Consider the following 17,089-nt stretch of genomic DNA (forward strand, 5'->3'; position numbering starts at 1 on the left):
GTAACAGATAGTTTGATAGCAAGATATTTTGTAATGAGCAAGTAACGGTGACGGTAAATAAAGTGCAGCAAGGTAGCCCAATCCTTTTGTGACAAAGGACAGGCCAAAACGATTTCTTATGATAAGCAAAGCGTTCTTGAGGGTACACGGGAATTTCATCTAGTCACTTTCATCATGTTGATTCGATTTGTGTTTGCTACTTTGATAATTTGATATGTGGGTGGACCGGTGCTTAGGTGTTGTTCTTACTTGAACAAGCATCCTACTTATGATTAACCCCCTCGCGAGCATCCGCAACTACAAGAAAAGTATTAAGATAAAATCTAAGCGTAGCATTAAACTTTTGGATCCAAATTGGCCCCTTACGGAATAGCGCATAAACTAGGGTTTAAGCTTCTGCCACTCTAGCAACCCATCATCTAATAACTACTCCAAAATGCATTCCCTTAGGCCCAAATATGGTGAAGTGCCTTGTAGTCGACGTTCACATGACACCAATAAGGGAATCACAACATACATACCATCAAAATATCGAACACATATCAAGTTCACATGATTACTTGCAACAAGATTTCTCCCATGACCTCAAGAACAAAAGTAACTACTCACAAATGATAATCATGCTCAAGATTAGAGGGGTATTAAATAGCATAATGGATCTGAACATATAATCTTCCACCAAATAAACCATATAGTAATCAACTACAAGATGTAATCAACACTACTAGTTACCCACAAGCACCAATCTAAGGTTCCGGTGCAAAGATTGAACACAAGAGATGAACTAGGGTTTGAGAGGAGATGGTGTTGTTGAAGATGTTGATGAAGATTGCCCTCCCCAAGATGGGAGAGTTGTTGGTGATGATGACGACGATGATTTCCCCCTCCTGGAGGGAAGTTCCCTCGATGGAATCGCTCCACCAGAGGGCAAAAGTGCTCCTGTTCAAGTTCCGTCTCGAGACGGCGGCGCTTCGTCCCGAAAGTCCCCTCCTTATTTTTTTCTAGGTCAAAATGACTTATATACCAGAAGAGGGGCACTGGAGGTGGGCTGAGGAGGGCACAACCCACCTGGTGGGCCCTCTCTGGTGGTTATTTGCTCCAATATTCCTCATATATTCCAAAATAATTCCCCGTAAATTTTCAGCCCATTTGGAGATGTGCAGAATAAGTAACTCTGACGTAGCTTTTCTAGGTCCAGAATTCCAGCTGTCGGTATTCTCCCTCTTTGTTTAAACCTTGCATAGAATTACTCCAAAAGGCATTATTATGCATGAAAACATAGTAAATAACAGTAGGCAAACATGATGCAAAATGGACGTATCACACATGCTCTTCTAATGTTTTGAGAGGAGCACGTGACTTCTGTGTTTGTTCTTTCGTCGAATGCTTTAAGTTGAGGGAGGGGAAGGCGGCTACAAAGCTCCAATCAGCGGCAACGACGGCGGCAGCGGAAGATCCCTACCCTTAGCGGAGGGAGATGACCGTCGCTCGTAGAGGCGCTCCTCACCTAGGTCATCCACTGGTGTCGATTTGGTCACTCAATTTGGTTTCAGACTATGGGTCAAAATGGTCTGGACCTTTCAGTTCGTATCCACACAAACCAACTCAGTCCAACAATAGTTAAAGCCTAGACCAAACTAAACTGATTTAGGGACATGGCCCGCGTCTGTGTTAAAAAAAATTCTCCAAGTCAACCCACCAGTTTTTCTGTAATCTTTCCCTAATAATAAAGCGCTTATTGCTTCTAGTCGTACGTCGTGTCATTTTTGCAGAAAAGTCCCTCCATTTCTGAGAAATTAACCCTGCAATCCTATTTTAAGTGTGATCCTGATGAGATAACATTTCATTTTTTGCAAAAAAACTTATGGTTTTTGATTCGAACCCGCAATCCCTTTTGTTCGCTCAACTGGACTTGCCGCCTCGTTCGCTCAACTGGACCTGCTGTCGGTGCTCAATAAATTTGTGTCCGTTCATTATTTTGTGTTGAAAATACTCCCACCTCGCTCCCTTAAATTGATTCTCATCAATTTATATACGTTTGTAGATTAGCTATAATATCAATCAACCTCCTCAAAATCAATAAACAGACTCCCAATACATAAAAGAGGACAACGAGGAGCAAGGAGGGAGAGGGATCCACGGGCCCGAGCAACGAATTAAACCAGGGAAGGAAACAAAGGACATGAATGGCATGAGAATCAGAGATGAGAAAAGAAATGACCCAACAACGAAGGGTTAAGATCTCGATCTGCCGACAAAATTGACACATACGACAACACCATTGGCGCACCCTCACGCCGAAGCACGCAGGGGTGATGTCGACTCCATGGGAGGCGACCTCGGGGCAGAGGGCGTCCAGCGGATCCTGGCCCTGGACGCGGCAGGAGGTAGTCTTGGGGTGGCGTCGGGCTCAACGACTTGACCAACTGCTGGAGGCGAGCCTGGCAGTGGCCGAAGTGGCCAAAGCACGCAAGGGAGGCGACCTTCGTGGCAGTGGGCCGAAGGGGATCGGGATGAGGGAGAGAGTGGTTGTGGTCAGGGTTTCAGAGAGAGATGGGGATCGAGAGAGTGGTTGTGAGGAGTCTTACACGGAGAGATGGGGATTGAACTCCTCGTGGCTAGGGTTAGTACGAGGGGCTGGGAGCCAGCTGGGTCTTGGGCCAACCTGGTGGGCTGCGGCTCCAGAGGAAGATGGGTCGCGGGGACCAGGCCGCCCTGGCTATGTCTCCTCTCTCTATATTTTTTCTATTTTTTAAAGATTTTAGAGAGTTTAGAAAAGAGAAAGAGAGGGGATAGGGCGATTTGGTGCTCGGGCTCATCTGCACCCGAAGTCTGAGCCGCTGGTAGGTGTGTTGGGATGGGGGAAAGGCTGTCAGGTGCGTCAGGGAAAAATGAGGATACATTCTATATACGGCTGGCCACAGTGCATACTGGTGGGCCAATTTCGTAGCTGGCCACGTCGGCCCATGACGGGGTTGGGTTCTGAGCCGTGGCTCGGGACGTGGACTCCTCTTGTGGGGAAACTTATCGAGGGTTTGGGAGGAGGGGTTTGACTAGTAGGGAGACCGAGAAGTGCGTGGGTGCCTGAATGGCGTCTGCGGCGGCTGCTATCTCTTGCGTCGGAGCGGCGATGGAAACCGACGGTCTGGAGTTCCTATTGGCTCGAGTTGACAGGTAAGTTTTTTCACACCATTTCTCGTCTCAGATCTGCTTCCGGGATTTCCGGCGTCCCCGCCGCAACCGCTCACTCCGGCGTGGGTTTCAGGTTCCCGCTCAGGGAAGAGGTCGCGAACAGCTTGGAGCTCGCTGATCCCGTGCCTCTGGTGTTGCTGCGGCCTCGTGAGGAAGGGCCGGCCTTGCCGGCCGATTCCAATTGCAGCTCCGGCTGTGCACATCGATTATGGGATGCAGCCCTGTCCGGTCTGGAGGTGAGCTCCGCCGGAGGAAGAATGCTTCAACGACCCGATCTGCACAATCCATTGGGAAGGTGACTCGGGAAGCGCCCCACTTGAGAATGAGGTAATGCAGTTCAATTTGTTTTTCAGTTGGGCGTGCCCATCCTTTTGCTAGGCTCCTAATAAAAATCCTCGGATTTAGTTTGGTTAGTGAAGTTATGATTGATCCTTGGTGTTGGGCTCGTGTGCTGTCTGTTTAGGGAAGGAGCATGGTGTACTAGCAGGTGATTTCTTAGATTTTGGAGAACTGTGAAATGTTTATAGTATCTTCTAGGTAATTCAGGTTGTGTTTGGTAGTGCACCACCAAACCAGACGTCATGTGCCTCGCGAGATGAGTGCGCTTGAACAGTCTATTCCACAAATTTGCAGAAGAACCTATTAAGAGTGGTTAAACCAGAGCTCGGTTTGAGTTTTGACTGGAATCGTCTTACCGGGCAAATCAGGCAGCAGCTAGCCACGAAAGACTTTGTTTTAGTGTACAACGGGAATCCGGTGGCAGGTTCGCAAATGTGGTGCAGAGCCTGCGAGGGCAAGATCCTGCCCCGAACAATGTTGAACATCCGGGTTAGGCGGAGCGTGGGGATCATTGTGGCTGGCATATTAGGTCAGCTTTAAATACTGACATGGTATTTATGCAGCTGATGCTCATGTTGGGATATCCACTCGAATAGGGAGGTGAATGAAGCGATGAGCTGTCAGTTAGGGATGTTTTGCGGTTGTACGACAATCACTGTTTCTGAGTCGCACGACTAGTCGACGAGTTGCACTGCCTGGGTCGACTCAAACACCTCGAGTAGTCAATTGGCCAGGCTTGACTCCTCAAGAGTCGCTACCCCAGAATGACTCATCGACTCAAAAACCTTGACGACAACATGATGGGTTGTTCAGAGAGGGAGCTGCGGAAGTAAAGGTCCTCTAACTGATCCAAGACTAGACGCAAGTAACTTGGAGACATCTGTGCTTACTAGTGATGGTGCATTTTTCCCCGCAGGAAAAATAGGTCGGGATATTCAATCCAATTTCGGTGGCGTTGCCTGAAGGATGAGCTAGAGCCTAGGGCAATAAACTCAGACGGGAGGTTCGCTCGGCGAGCGGAATGTGTAGAAAACCGAGGTGATTCCTGACACATGCTTGCAATTGCCATATTAGTAACCAACATTTCCATCCAGAATCAGCTTGTCGGACAGGGTATACCATATGACATTACATACTGTCATATGGTAATTACCTCTCAATCCTAGTTGAATATCTACCCCATCACATATTTTAGACTAATCTTAAATTACAAATTGTTGTGTACTTTTCGCAGTTCTTCCTTCCCATTCCACTGGAGGAAGGATGGCTTCTGCTAATGTGAGAAATGATGTCCAAAAAACTGCATGTATTTGACCCACTGTCTGGACGCCAAGGACCTAGCATGCAAATCAAGGATAAGCACGAACTTATCGCCTGGAAGCTTCACCATGCTCTCTTCCACTGCCTCAACAAGTACTACGCTGGATGGCCAACAGAGGACGGATATTGGTCTACCATCGACCCAGTAGTTGCTTCTGAATCCTTTGCCAAGTCAGTAATGTTTTTCTGTGTTTTGCAGTCTCACATGCTTAGCCATTTGAGTCTTGAAATGTTCTAAAAGATTCTTATTGAACACACCGTAGAGAGGATACTGGGGCTTGCATCTTGCACATTGCGAGGCATTACGACCGTATAAAGCTCAAGATCCCACTCACAAAGGTGAACCAGGATTTCTTCTTTTACTTTCCACAAACATAGTGTGCAACAAATATTTTTTTGAAACACCAGCCTTACTGTTTTTTTATGAACAGTACAATGTGAACAAATTTAAGAAACAAGCCCTCCACGAATGTCTCAAGTTACAAGGGAACACCTCTACGCTAGCAAGTCACTCCGGGCGGTACTAGCACAGTAGCACTTGCCGATTCTTGCTTCGGATCAAACACCTCAGCTTAGACACCAGCTCATGGCTGCTTGAACACCGCCCCCAACCTGCGCCCCATGGAGTTTCTACCTTAGCACCACTTCAATCTTCTTTTCAGGAAATATTTATTTGAAAAGGCTATGTTGTAGGCACAAGACCTACCCACCTTTTGCAATGTCCATACCTTTGAATCATCTTTGAATTTGTCATGTGTGCTTTATAAAGATTTGAGTACACTCTTCGAACTTCCATTTGTTCATAACCCTGCTCATTTATACGATAGCTTTCCCTGATGAGATGCTCTCTTTTAACCCATTCTGTCATCGTCGCATCTCGCAGTCGTATAATTTTGCTCTTCATACTTGCTGCTCATAGACTTTATAACCTTGCAAATTTTTCCTTACTGACCAAAGGAGCTGAAGCTCCCAACTTTGTCGTCCGCAAATTGGCACTCCTGCCAACAATTCATCTAGTTCTACCACCCAAACGACCTCAAAGCATGCATCTTCCAAAGCTAACTACACAAAAACCTCAGAACTAATTAACTACACCAACAGGTTTAGTACATGCCGATGTCAGTTGCGTGAGGGGGAAGGAGGACGTCGTCCCTAGCCATGGTCATCGTGGTCTGTGCTTCAGCCCGACGAGTGGCCAGCACCCACCCACTCGCTGGGCTGAACGACGTACAGTAGTTCCGCCGAGAAACACACGAGTACGAAGCTATCCTTGGTGAGCAGGCATCCAGGCAGCTGGATCATTTCAATTTTGTAAAGCTAGCTTTGCAGCAGCCGGCTACATGCACATGCACGGTTCGATCGATCTCGCCGGAACACACACGGTGCGGGACGATGGTATGGCGGAGCTCACGGCCACACTGGCCTCGTGCCGCTCGTGGATGCCGCCATGGACCTGCTACGAGCACAAGGTTCGGCTGCGGGGAAGCACAGGGTGGCGATGGAGAGCAGCAAGGGGTGTAGTGCAGATGGAACAGGACGGCGCAGAAAAAAGCAGGGCCGTGCGGGGCGGACTGTTCCGGCCGGAAAGTGACGGTGCGTACGCAATAAATGAAACAATGGCCCACAGCCTTTTTACATTGCGTACGATGAGAATACCAGATGGAATAGAACCTACTACACGAATCCACATGTGAATGAATGACTAAGATAACAGGTGCATCTGAGCTCGGGCTCATAAACGAATTTTCGAAAGAGAGGGTTGAGTGAAGTTTGAACATGGAACAAATTTACTCGGACTCCACAAAGTATACTTGATACAATAAAAATGAAGTGGACATGACTGAAAGGTTTAAATTCAAACACATTTGAATTTAATTCAAATGGGGAACTAGGACTAGGTTCTAGAAAGTGCCCAAAAATGTGGAGATTTTTTTGGTGGAGCTTTCATAAATGCAGAAAGATTTATGGGCAAGGTTTTGCGGAATTTTGGACGACTTTAATTTAAAGAAGTCATCTACAATATACGTGAAACGCTCTCTATCCTCTTTCTATCTTTAGTGCTATTGGACTGTAACAATGGACATACTATCCACGCCAATGCTCTTTTTTTAACATAATACAAGACGCTAATGCTCTTTTCGTGATTAATGATTGGCATGCATTTCTTTTAGACTTTATTATTGTGCTGTTGTGTATTTTGCTTGACGGGACAACTAGCGAATTCTTAATGATGAATTCACTATAGGACATTATGATTATCTATATGAAAAAATTACAAAATATATATATTATTTTTTTCTTCTGCTGCAACACACGAGCGTATGTGCTAGGTATGTAAAAAAGTACTCAAGGGTCCACTGGGCAGGCTCCGGGACCGCCTACGACCGCCTTTGGGTCGAGTCCAACCCGAACACGGCACGGCGACGACACACCAGACCACACACCGTCCCGTAAACAAAAAGACGAAAAATAGCCTCTGCCCTTCCTTCCTCTCTTCTCCTCCTCCCCAAAATTCCCCTCTCCTTCTCTCGCTCCCGTCGCGACGGCGACGACGACGACGATCAGGTATCAATCCCCCGCCCCCCCTCCCCTCCCCCGCTCGATTCGCGCAGATTATTCCTCATCGCCCCCGGATTGCGAGTTTTCCAGCTCCGGAGCACTAGGTTTTGACTAGAACCCGCCTCCCTGGCCGTCGGTTGTTGGGGTTAAGGGAGATCCGGGAAGAGGTCCTCTGTTGCCGCCGGCGGATTTGGGCGCAGGGATTTATTTCCTTGATTTGTTTTAGCTGGGCGGGTAGTTAGGGCTGGGTCAGGTTTCCTTTACCACTCGGGCTTGCTATTTTGCATTATTTTTGTGCTGTATTGTCCTCAGATGATTGATTCCGTTGGTAATTGCAGCGCTTATAGTTCGTTGCAGGTGATGGTACTGATGTTCAATTGATGAGTGATGACTGTTCCGATGGATAGTACTGCTGTTCCGCCATCTCGGGACCTCGTGCAGCGCCTCCTTAAGAAGGTGAACTTCCCTTGCGTACCTGGCATCTAGCTATTTCACACTAGGTTGCTTGTTCGGCTGTGTTCCATGTGGCTTGCTGTACCTTGCCTTGTGTGTGATGGTGTATTTTCTTGCTTTGCTTTCTTGGATAGGCCAATTCATGTGAATTGTTTATTATGTCCGAGTTCTCAACCACTAACCGTTGATTGTTACCAAGAAAAAATAAAATACTCTGACAATCCGAGTTAATCATTTCCCTGAATGTTTGCAAGTTTGAGGGGGAAGAACAGCGTTAATTAGTTTCCATCTTCTTTGTTGAGTTTTGGGGTTTCCTGTTTGATAAATTGGTCAGAGTAAAATTATTTCATCCGTGACCTTTGGATATAAATGATGATAAAGTGGTGTTATTTGTGTAGAATGCCGAACTCAAAAGTCATCTTGAGAAGTCAGCACAGTCCAAAGTCCCATCAGATCCCAACATATGGCTTCAGATGCGTGAGAATTTTGAGAAAATGATTCTGGCAGATCATGACTTCTGTGAAAAGCATGAGATCGAGTATATTTTGTGGCAGTTGCATTACAAAAGAATCGAGGAGTTCAGGCACCACATTAGTTCTGCAGGTGCAGCTGCATCTCAAAACGGGAAGAACAATGCCAACCCTGATCGAATTAAGAGGATTAAATCGGCCTTCAGGAGCTTTCTTTCAGAAGCATCGGGCTTCTATCATGACTTGATGTTCAAGATCAAATCCAACTACGACCTTCCTCTGGGTCACTTCTCGGAGTCTCCTGAGAATGCAGGCAACCCTGGCAAAAATGATAAGAGAACAGCTGATGCTAAGAAAGCCCTGATATCATGCCACCGTTGTCTCATATATCTTGGTGATTTGGCCCGCTATAAGGGTATGTTTGGTGATGCTGATTCTGTAAGACGTGAATATAATGCGGCTTCTAATTACTATAAGGAGGCAGCTTCAATCTGCCCTTCCAGCGGCAACCCACACCATCAGGTTTAATCTCAACTCTATATTCATCAAATGTTCATGTATTCTCTGTTCAGTTTTCTAATGATGACCCTGATTGGATTTGTCAGCTTGCAATATTAGCTTCTTACTCTGGCAATGAGGTGGTGGCTGTCTACAGATACTTTCGAAGCTTAGCTGCAGACACTCCCTTCTCCACAGCACGGGACAACTTGATTCTTGCTTTTGAGAAGGTAATGGTGCTATGTTCTTCGCTAACTTAATTTCCGTAGTATTGTATACTTCTGTTTCCACATTATTTGTCGTTCAGTGTAGAATCTGTTAGCCTTAAGTCACATCTGTATAATTTTGCATGGAAGAGAGTATCTGCAGTGCTATGTAGTACTGGAAGCTGCTTTGCCTTCATCTAATATTGTACTTCTCGTTTGATATAAATATAATAAGATTGTCCAGACTCAGTTGCATCTCGTTATGTTTTTTGTTGTGAGGGTTAACTTCTTTTGATACTAGCTAAATACATGTGCTTTGCTAGGGGAAAACAAACCAATCATGTTAAGCCATCATGAACAACTCAGCCTTATCTACATCTCTGCTGTGTCTTTGAGCTCATCCAAGTTCTGCCTATACAGACATCATACTCAGTCTAGGCCCGGTCTAGGTCCACGGCCACACCTAAGTCATGGTTCTCTGACCTGCTGTACCTCAGTATATCAGATGATCAGTGTTGCCTCATGAATTTGACACCAATTGTTATGACTTGTTTTCGCAATATTACTGGTCTTAAGAACATGAATGTCCCAAGCCATAGTTGTGCTTTATTTGCTAGATTGTGAGTTTTATTTCTTCTTCAGTCCTTGTGCTGCTATGTTCTCCCTTGCAAGTTCTTTATGTTTGCAGTTTCGTGAGGTTTCTGTTTGTTTGCTTTTACATTTCTTCCGTTCACTCATAATAGGTATGCTTAAGTAGGGTTCTCAAAATAGTTCGAGCTCTGCTTTGTTTTGGGTTAGGTTCTAGTGCAACTGGAGCCTGAGCCTCGAGCTCGTAAGATTCAACAAGACGCTCGGATAGCTCTACTGGTTTTGCTAAATGCGTTACAATCTTGTCCCGAGCCCTCATTTCACCGATTTCACCTATTAACAGAACTTGGAAGTGTTTCGGCAAATTTTGTCAGCTTTGCACTATGCCTTAGGAATTTCTAACTGTATTACTTTTGCAGAATCGCCAGGGCTATGCACAGCTGCCAAGCAACAACAAAGTTGCAATTGCTAGGACATTACCCCCACGGTCAGCTGGTAGGGGCAGAGGACGGGGCGAAATAAGGTTTCAGCCCAAGGATGTTAATACTGAAGCAGCTTCAAAAGAGCGAGAGCAAAGTATTCCTGATACACTGAAGTCCTTCTTTGTACGGTTTGTTAGGCTCAATGGAATTCTTTTCACAAGGACTAGGTACTTCCTGTCGCTTATCTCTTAACACCCCCCCCTCTCCCCTCCGTACTGTCCAGCTAATTGTCTTTTATCTCTTTGGCAGTTTGGAAACATTTGAGGAACTGTTTGATGTGGTCATCAATGATCTGAAAATTCTCCTCTCTTCTGGTCCAAATGAAGAGTTCCATTTTGGTTCTGATGCTGCAGAGAACGCATTAGTTATTGTTCGACTTGTTGCAATCCTTATATTCACAGTGCACAACGTGAAAAAGGAACCAGATAACCAGTCATATGCTGAAATTGTCCAACGCAGGGTACTTCTTCAAAATGCATTTACAGCTGCTTTTGAGTTTGTTGGACATATTCTCAAAAGGTGCTCAGAGCTTCGTGACATTGCATCAAGTTTCTATCTTCCAGCCATTGTGGTCTACATCGAATGGCTGGCATGCCATCCGGAGTTAGCTGCTGATTCGGAGATGGACGAGAAGCATGCGAATGCTCGATCTTTCTTCTGGAACCAGTGTGTCTTGCTTATGAATAAGCTCATCCTTACAGACCTTGCGTCCATTGATGGTGATGATGATGAGGCTTGCTTTTTTGATATGGGCGTGTATGAAGAGGGTGAAACTGGCAATCGACTTGCATTGTGGGAAGATTTTGAATTAAGGGGATTTTCCCCCTTGGTGCCTGCACATATTATCTTGGATTTCTCAAGCAAGCACACATTTGGAAGTGATGGTAGCACCAAGGAGAAGAAAGCACGGGCACAACGGATACTTTCTGCAGGGAAGGCTCTACTCAATTTTGTCCAGATTGATCAACTGAGAATATATTTTGACCCATCTTCAAGAAAGTTTGTTGTGGCCAAGGAGCCTCCTGTTTTTGAAGCTGCCACCTCTACTCATAGATCTCGCAATGCACCTGAAACAAATGCTGTTGAGCTGGAACATGAAATTGGTAACAAATTTGATGCAGTGGCAACTAATCTTGGAGCAATACAGTCGGGAGTACAGTTGTGTTCAGAGGGAGAAGATGATGAAGAAATTGTTTTCAAACCTACAGCGTCCGAGAAGCTCCCAAAAGTACTTACCGAACTACCCGTTAATGGATATATCCAGCCTCTACAAATGTCTACTGCTGGGTGGCCAACAATTGGCGGACCAGTTGCTATTCAGAGTACTGCATCTGCATCAGGTCCTGGAAACTGTAATGTTATTGAGTCACTTCCCATGTCTTCTGGTGGTTGGGCTTTCAATGGTAGGCAAGAGGCTATTTCTAGCAATGTTTCAATGTCGACAACTTACGAATTTGTGCAGCCTGTTGAGATGGCTACTTCCAGCTGGGCAAGCAATGGTGCACCACTTGTTGGCCCTCTGAACACAATGCCTACTTTCTCAGCTGCCATCTCTGATCCGCGTGTATCTGCAGCAATGGTTCCACATTTTGGCAGCCCAGATTATTCAAAATTGCTCCTTGAACAAGAAAAACTCTTAATGAGGGGATTAAATAATGTTCATTTGGCTGGAAATGGATTTCCTGAGCAGAGGTTTCAGGGTGGATTACAGTCAATGGTATATTCTCCACATGTATCTGTTGAATCTGTGCGCAACAATACAAGTTTGATGCATAATCAGGTGAAAGCGACTGAAGAAACCATCCCATCCACTTCTGATTCAATTGTACCATCAGTAGCAGCATCTGGTGGGATGACAATCAATCTCACTGATGCACCTGTAGCTGTATCAAAGAAGAATCCTGTAAGTCGTCCATCAAGGCCCGTTGGTCCTCCTCCAGGATTTAACCACATCACTCCAAAACGCCATGATGATATTATGCCATTTGAGAAGCTGCAGCACCAACAGATCGATGATTACAGCTGGCTGGATGGCTACCAGCCATCAATGGAACGTGTTCATAACTCAAAAGCTATTTATCCTGATGTTGCCACTACCAGCAGTGCATTCACCACTCCCTTCCCTTTCCCTGGGAAACAGCAGGTTTCTGGGGTGCACACCTTAGGGGCCAGTGAGAAAACATGGCATGATTTCCACCTTTTTGACCCTGCAAAGCAGAATATGGTTCAAAACCACCAACAAATTAATCAGCATAGTGGTCAAGTGGCTGAAAAGCAGCCGGCAAAACCTATCGGATCTGGCCGTTATCTTGTGTGATGGAGTAGCTTGTACCTGGATGGTTACTACTGGTAAAAATCTTCCTTCCTGTAGATTGAAAAATTGGATTCTAGGCATGAGCAGTACTTCTCTTACCATGTTAGTCTGTAATGGCGTTGTTTCATCTTCTGTTGGAGCTAATTTTGTTTATATATCTAAATTAGTGCTCAATTATATGTTTTTCTATGTGGATAGGAGTCGCTGAGGATCTGTTGGAGTAAGTGGCACAGCTTGATATACCTATTCAATTCGGACCCATACCTGCAGCCCTTTCATAGTGTTAAATTTCTTTTGGAGAATGGTGGTCTTGGAAGCATAGCAAGTGCTGCTGTTAGGTTTGGTAAGTTCTATGCTAACTCCCATTCCAGCATTTTTCCTTGTTATACTCCCATTCCAGCATTTTTCCTTGTTATTCTTTTTTCTGATGTCCTGCCTTATTTAGGATGTGCATTTTATGTTTTTTTTTCTTTTTATGTTTACCCTGATGGTTGAAAGGGAGTTGGTGTACGACATGAAACTGTGTTTCAAAGTCTAATGATCCTATATGAAACTTAGTAACTTACTTTAGTGCATTTCTTATAGACACAATCGATTCATTCCTCTTGTGTTAGCATTTCTTGCTGTGCCATCATTTGTGCAACTGGTATCTTAGCATGAATTGCTCCTTTTAGTGCAGTTTCTCATTTGGTTTGAAACTGTTTGGTGATCATTTCTACTACGTTAAATCATATAATGTTGACTGTACTAGATGTTATGTTGTATAAGGATCGTAGTTTCAATCCTGAGCTGCAAGTTACTCCCTCTGTAAACTAATATAAGACGTTTTAAACGGGAGAGGATTTGTGGCTCTCGGTGCACAAATCCCAATATGAATATAGCATTAAAACATATTATGAATTTTCAAAAAATTCTGAAATTTTGGGTTATGAAACCTGGGTGCCCGTTGTACACACGTGTTCAGTTTCGTGGGGATTGGGTGCCCGTGGTAATGTCAGTAAAAAAGCAAAATTTTTGTATGTATAGAAAAAAGTTGGTTGTATTGTATGTTGGACCGTAATTCCTGCGCCGCCGATACCCCAGGCACCCATTTCCCGTGAAAATGAAAACCTGTGTACAATGGGCACCCAGGGTTGGTATCCCAAAATTTCAGACTTTTTTGAAATTTTCTGATATTTTTTTAATACTACTTCCATATAGGGGTGAGTGGCACCAGGGTGCTCCAATGCATTTCCCGTTTTAAACGTCTTATATTAGTTTACAGAGGGAGTACCTGTTTTCTGGCACTGCATTCACCCAGATATGTTATTCTGCATGTAATGTCAATCTGCAGAAGGAATGCCAAACTTGTCTAACAAGGTCAAATACATTTCATTTTTTTGCTGTTACGAAGACTGATGAATCGTCTCTCTTGGCTGAACTTTTGTTGCCTTGAACTTGTTTGCCCAATCTACTTCTGATAAGTAGATCCTTATGATGTTTTAACTCTTGTGTATTGTTTGATCTGTGAAAGTACAGGGTGTGCCAGGTCTTCCGGGGCCAGTTGGAGGTTGGAGGGTGATTGATCTGTGGACTGTCTGATGGGGATGAATTGTACGCAGAACGCTTGGATGCTCAGGCATGAGGGGTTTGATCGAAGGAACTCGAATCCAGTCACTGTAGGCGCGCTATGTGCTTCAGCTCTCATTGGATAAACTGTCTACCATACAGAGAATGGCCAGTGTGTGGCTGCTGTGGTGGAGACTAAATGCCGTTTAGTGTTGCTCGTGCTCATCTATGGCTACTATGAATTAAGTTCGAGGAACAGTTAGCTTGCTGGCAAGTTGGCCCTCGAAGTATACTGCATCTACTTGTGTTGCATCGTTTGCGTTTGCTGTCGGCGACAGCACGTTATAATCCTCGTTCTGTGAGGAAGTTTTACTTCCATATATCACTATATGATTTGAACAATTTGTTTTGGTCTGTGTTGTCCGGTACCGGTAAACTCAACCTTTTTTGTGCAATAAGTTTCTTGTTACCTTGTCGTATGCAATGTCCGATTGAATAATTTGTTTTGGTCTTTGTTGTCCGGTACCGGTAAACTCAACCTTTTTTGTGCAATAAGTTTCTTGTTACCTTGTCGTATGCAATGTCCGATTGAATACCAATATGGTTTCCTAATGAGCTTGCTTGTGTGCTGCATCCTTTTTTTATTTGTGTCTTCAAGCTGTCTGCCTGACGTTGCATTAAAGGTGCATCAGAACCCTGTAGATGGTAGGTGTATATGTGTTCCATAGCCATTATCTTGCATCGTAGTTTTTCACGCGAAGTCGTTGAATTTTGGTTAGTGACCTAAGAAAACGGATATGGATCATCCACTATGGGCTCAGAACTTGCTGGTGTAGGGACGCATTCTGTCCGGATGAGTGTTCCTTTTTTTTTTGTCCGCTGCGACCAATTTCAGCCCAAATTTAGGCTGGGTTTGCGTCCACGCGGACGCTCTTGACGCCCACCGATTGTTCCTTTGGCCTGCTCGTATGTGGCACACCCACTCCATTTTCTCCTTTCTCTCTTTCAAAACCCTTCCGCCATGGTCGACGCGCCAAATCCAGGCGCCATCGCCCCCTTCGCGCCTGCTTGTGCCGTGGCCTTGAAGAAGCCGAAGCCGAAGAAGTGGTGCACCGCGGCGAAAACAGTCGTTGAAGCGCGAAGGGAGGAGGGAGAAGGAGACGCCGCCCTCGTGGCTGCCGTGGCTACGCAAAAGGCCCTCCTCATGACGGGCTTTCGCGGCGAGCTGGCCATTCTCACCGCCGCCGCTATGGTCATGGCTAGCACGGGCTCGACGGCGGACCAGCCCTGCTCCCGGAGTCACCATGCACGTCTATCACGTCGCTGACTGATACGTCTTCAATGTATCTATAATTTTTTATTGTTCCATACTATTTGTATCAATCTTGAATGTTTTACACATTTTCAAGCAAATATATATATATATATATATATCATTTTTTGGGACTAATCTATTAACTTAGTGTCCAGTGCCAGTTGCTGCTTTTTGCCTATTTTTGATTTTTCAGAATATCAGTACCAAATGAAGTTCAAACGCCATGAAACTTTTTAAAGATTTTTTTTGACCCTGTAAGCTTTGGGAGGGGTGAGAAGGTGGAGCAGTGGCCCACGTGGCTCTGTTCGACCTAAATCCGCCTCTATAAATTCTCTAAAATCGTGAAACCAACAAAGGAGTCCACGAAATATTTTTTCCGTCGCCGCAAATTCTAGAACCACAAGATCCCATCTGGAGGCCTTTTCCGGTACTCTGCCGGACGGTGATTCGATCACAGAGGGGCTCTACATCATCCTTGCTGCCCTTTTGATGATGCGTGAGTAGTTTACCACAGACCTACGTGTCCATAGTTAGTAGATAGATGACTTCTTCTCTCCATTTGATCTTCGATACAATATTCTTCTTGATGTTCTTGGAGTTCTATTCGATGTAACCACTTTTTGCGGTGTGTTTGTTGGGATACGATGAATTGTGAGTTTATGTTCAGATCTATCCATGAATATTATTTGAGTTTTCTCTGAACTCTTTTATGCATGATTACTATAGCTTCGTATTTCTCTTCGATCTATTGATTTGGGTTGGCCAACTAGATTGATTTATTTTGCAGTGGGAGAGGTGCTTTGTAATGGGTTCGATCTTACGGTGCTCAATGCCAGTGACAGAAGGGGACATGACACGTTTGTATCATTGCTATTAAGTGGAGCAGATCAAGATGTCTATGGTGAAGGCGCGTCAAGGCGAGACGCCAGACTGAATCTTTTGCGTTGCTATCTTGTTTCCGCTGTTGTGATCATGAACTACTAGTCGCTTTATCTTAGCTTATTCCGGTGCCTGGAGCCCGATGACTTGATGTTTTATCGGTTTGTAAGGTTTAATACTTTGTGTGGATGTTGTCTGGTGGCTTTATTAATTTAAAGCCGGACGCTTCTAGCTTCTACGTTAAAAAAAAGATGGGGTTTATTTATACGTAAGTTTATCTTGTCTAAATCATGTCATCTCGCTTAAGGGTTACTCCGTTCTTTATGCTCTAGATGCATGCAGATAGCGGTCGATGTGTGGAGTAATAGTAGTAGATGCAGGAAGGAGTCGGTCTACTTGTCTCGGACATGATGCCTATATATGATCATTGCCTTGGATATCGTCACAATTATTCGCTTTTCTATCAATTGCCCAACAATAATTTGTTTACCCACCGTATGCTATTTTCAAGAGAGAAGCCTCTAGTGAAAACTATGGCCCCGGGTCTATCTTTTATCATATATTAAAACCAAAAATACCTTGCTGTGTTTTTACTTTATTTAGTTTATTTTATATTTTTGTCCGATCTATCTATCAAACACCATACAATTTAAACTTGCTCGTAACCGTCAAGGGATTGACAACCCCTTGTTCGCATTGGGTTGCAAGGATTTGTCGTTTGTGTGCAGGTGCTACTAACGAGGTGTTGCTTGGTTCTCCTACTGGATTGATAACCTTGGTTCTTAACTAAGGGAAATACTCATCTCTACTTTACTGCATTGTCCTCTCCTCTTCGGGGAAATACCAACGCAGTTCACAAGTAGCACCGATGTATGGGTACCTTCCCATCCACGACCACGCCGCATCCCGATTCTCCATATGTGTCG

At 44.7% G+C, this 17,089-nt stretch overlaps 1 protein-coding gene across 3 annotated transcripts; it reads left to right on the plus strand.

Annotated features, from left to right (window-relative positions):
• The first annotated feature begins 7,230 nt into the window (after window positions 1-7,230).
• On the plus strand, window positions 7,231-14,446 carry LOC123120719 (protein SMG7). Of its 3 annotated transcripts, none has more exons than XM_044540708.1 (8): window positions 7,231-7,416; window positions 7,768-7,866; window positions 8,262-8,855; window positions 8,939-9,061; window positions 10,045-10,274; window positions 10,357-12,456; window positions 12,620-12,764; window positions 13,940-14,446. In XM_044540708.1, exons 2-6 carry the CDS (start codon window positions 7,798-7,800, stop codon window positions 12,422-12,424), a joined length of 3,084 nt encoding a protein of 1,027 aa, XP_044396643.1. In that variant the 5' UTR covers window positions 7,231-7,416; window positions 7,768-7,797; the 3' UTR covers window positions 12,425-12,456; window positions 12,620-12,764; window positions 13,940-14,446. The 3 variants fall into 3 exon arrangements, with proteins under 3 accessions (XP_044396643.1, XP_044396642.1, XP_044396644.1); XM_044540707.1 differs by having other exon boundaries at window positions 7,260-7,416; window positions 7,758-7,866; XM_044540709.1 differs by having other exon boundaries at window positions 7,292-7,416; window positions 7,749-7,866.
• Window positions 14,447-17,089: the final 2,643 nt, after the last annotated feature.

The sequence above is a fragment of the Triticum aestivum genome, chromosome 5D (assembly GCF_018294505.1).
Source record: "Triticum aestivum cultivar Chinese Spring chromosome 5D, IWGSC CS RefSeq v2.1, whole genome shotgun sequence".
NCBI classification, from domain to species: Eukaryota; Viridiplantae; Streptophyta; class Magnoliopsida; order Poales; family Poaceae; genus Triticum; species Triticum aestivum.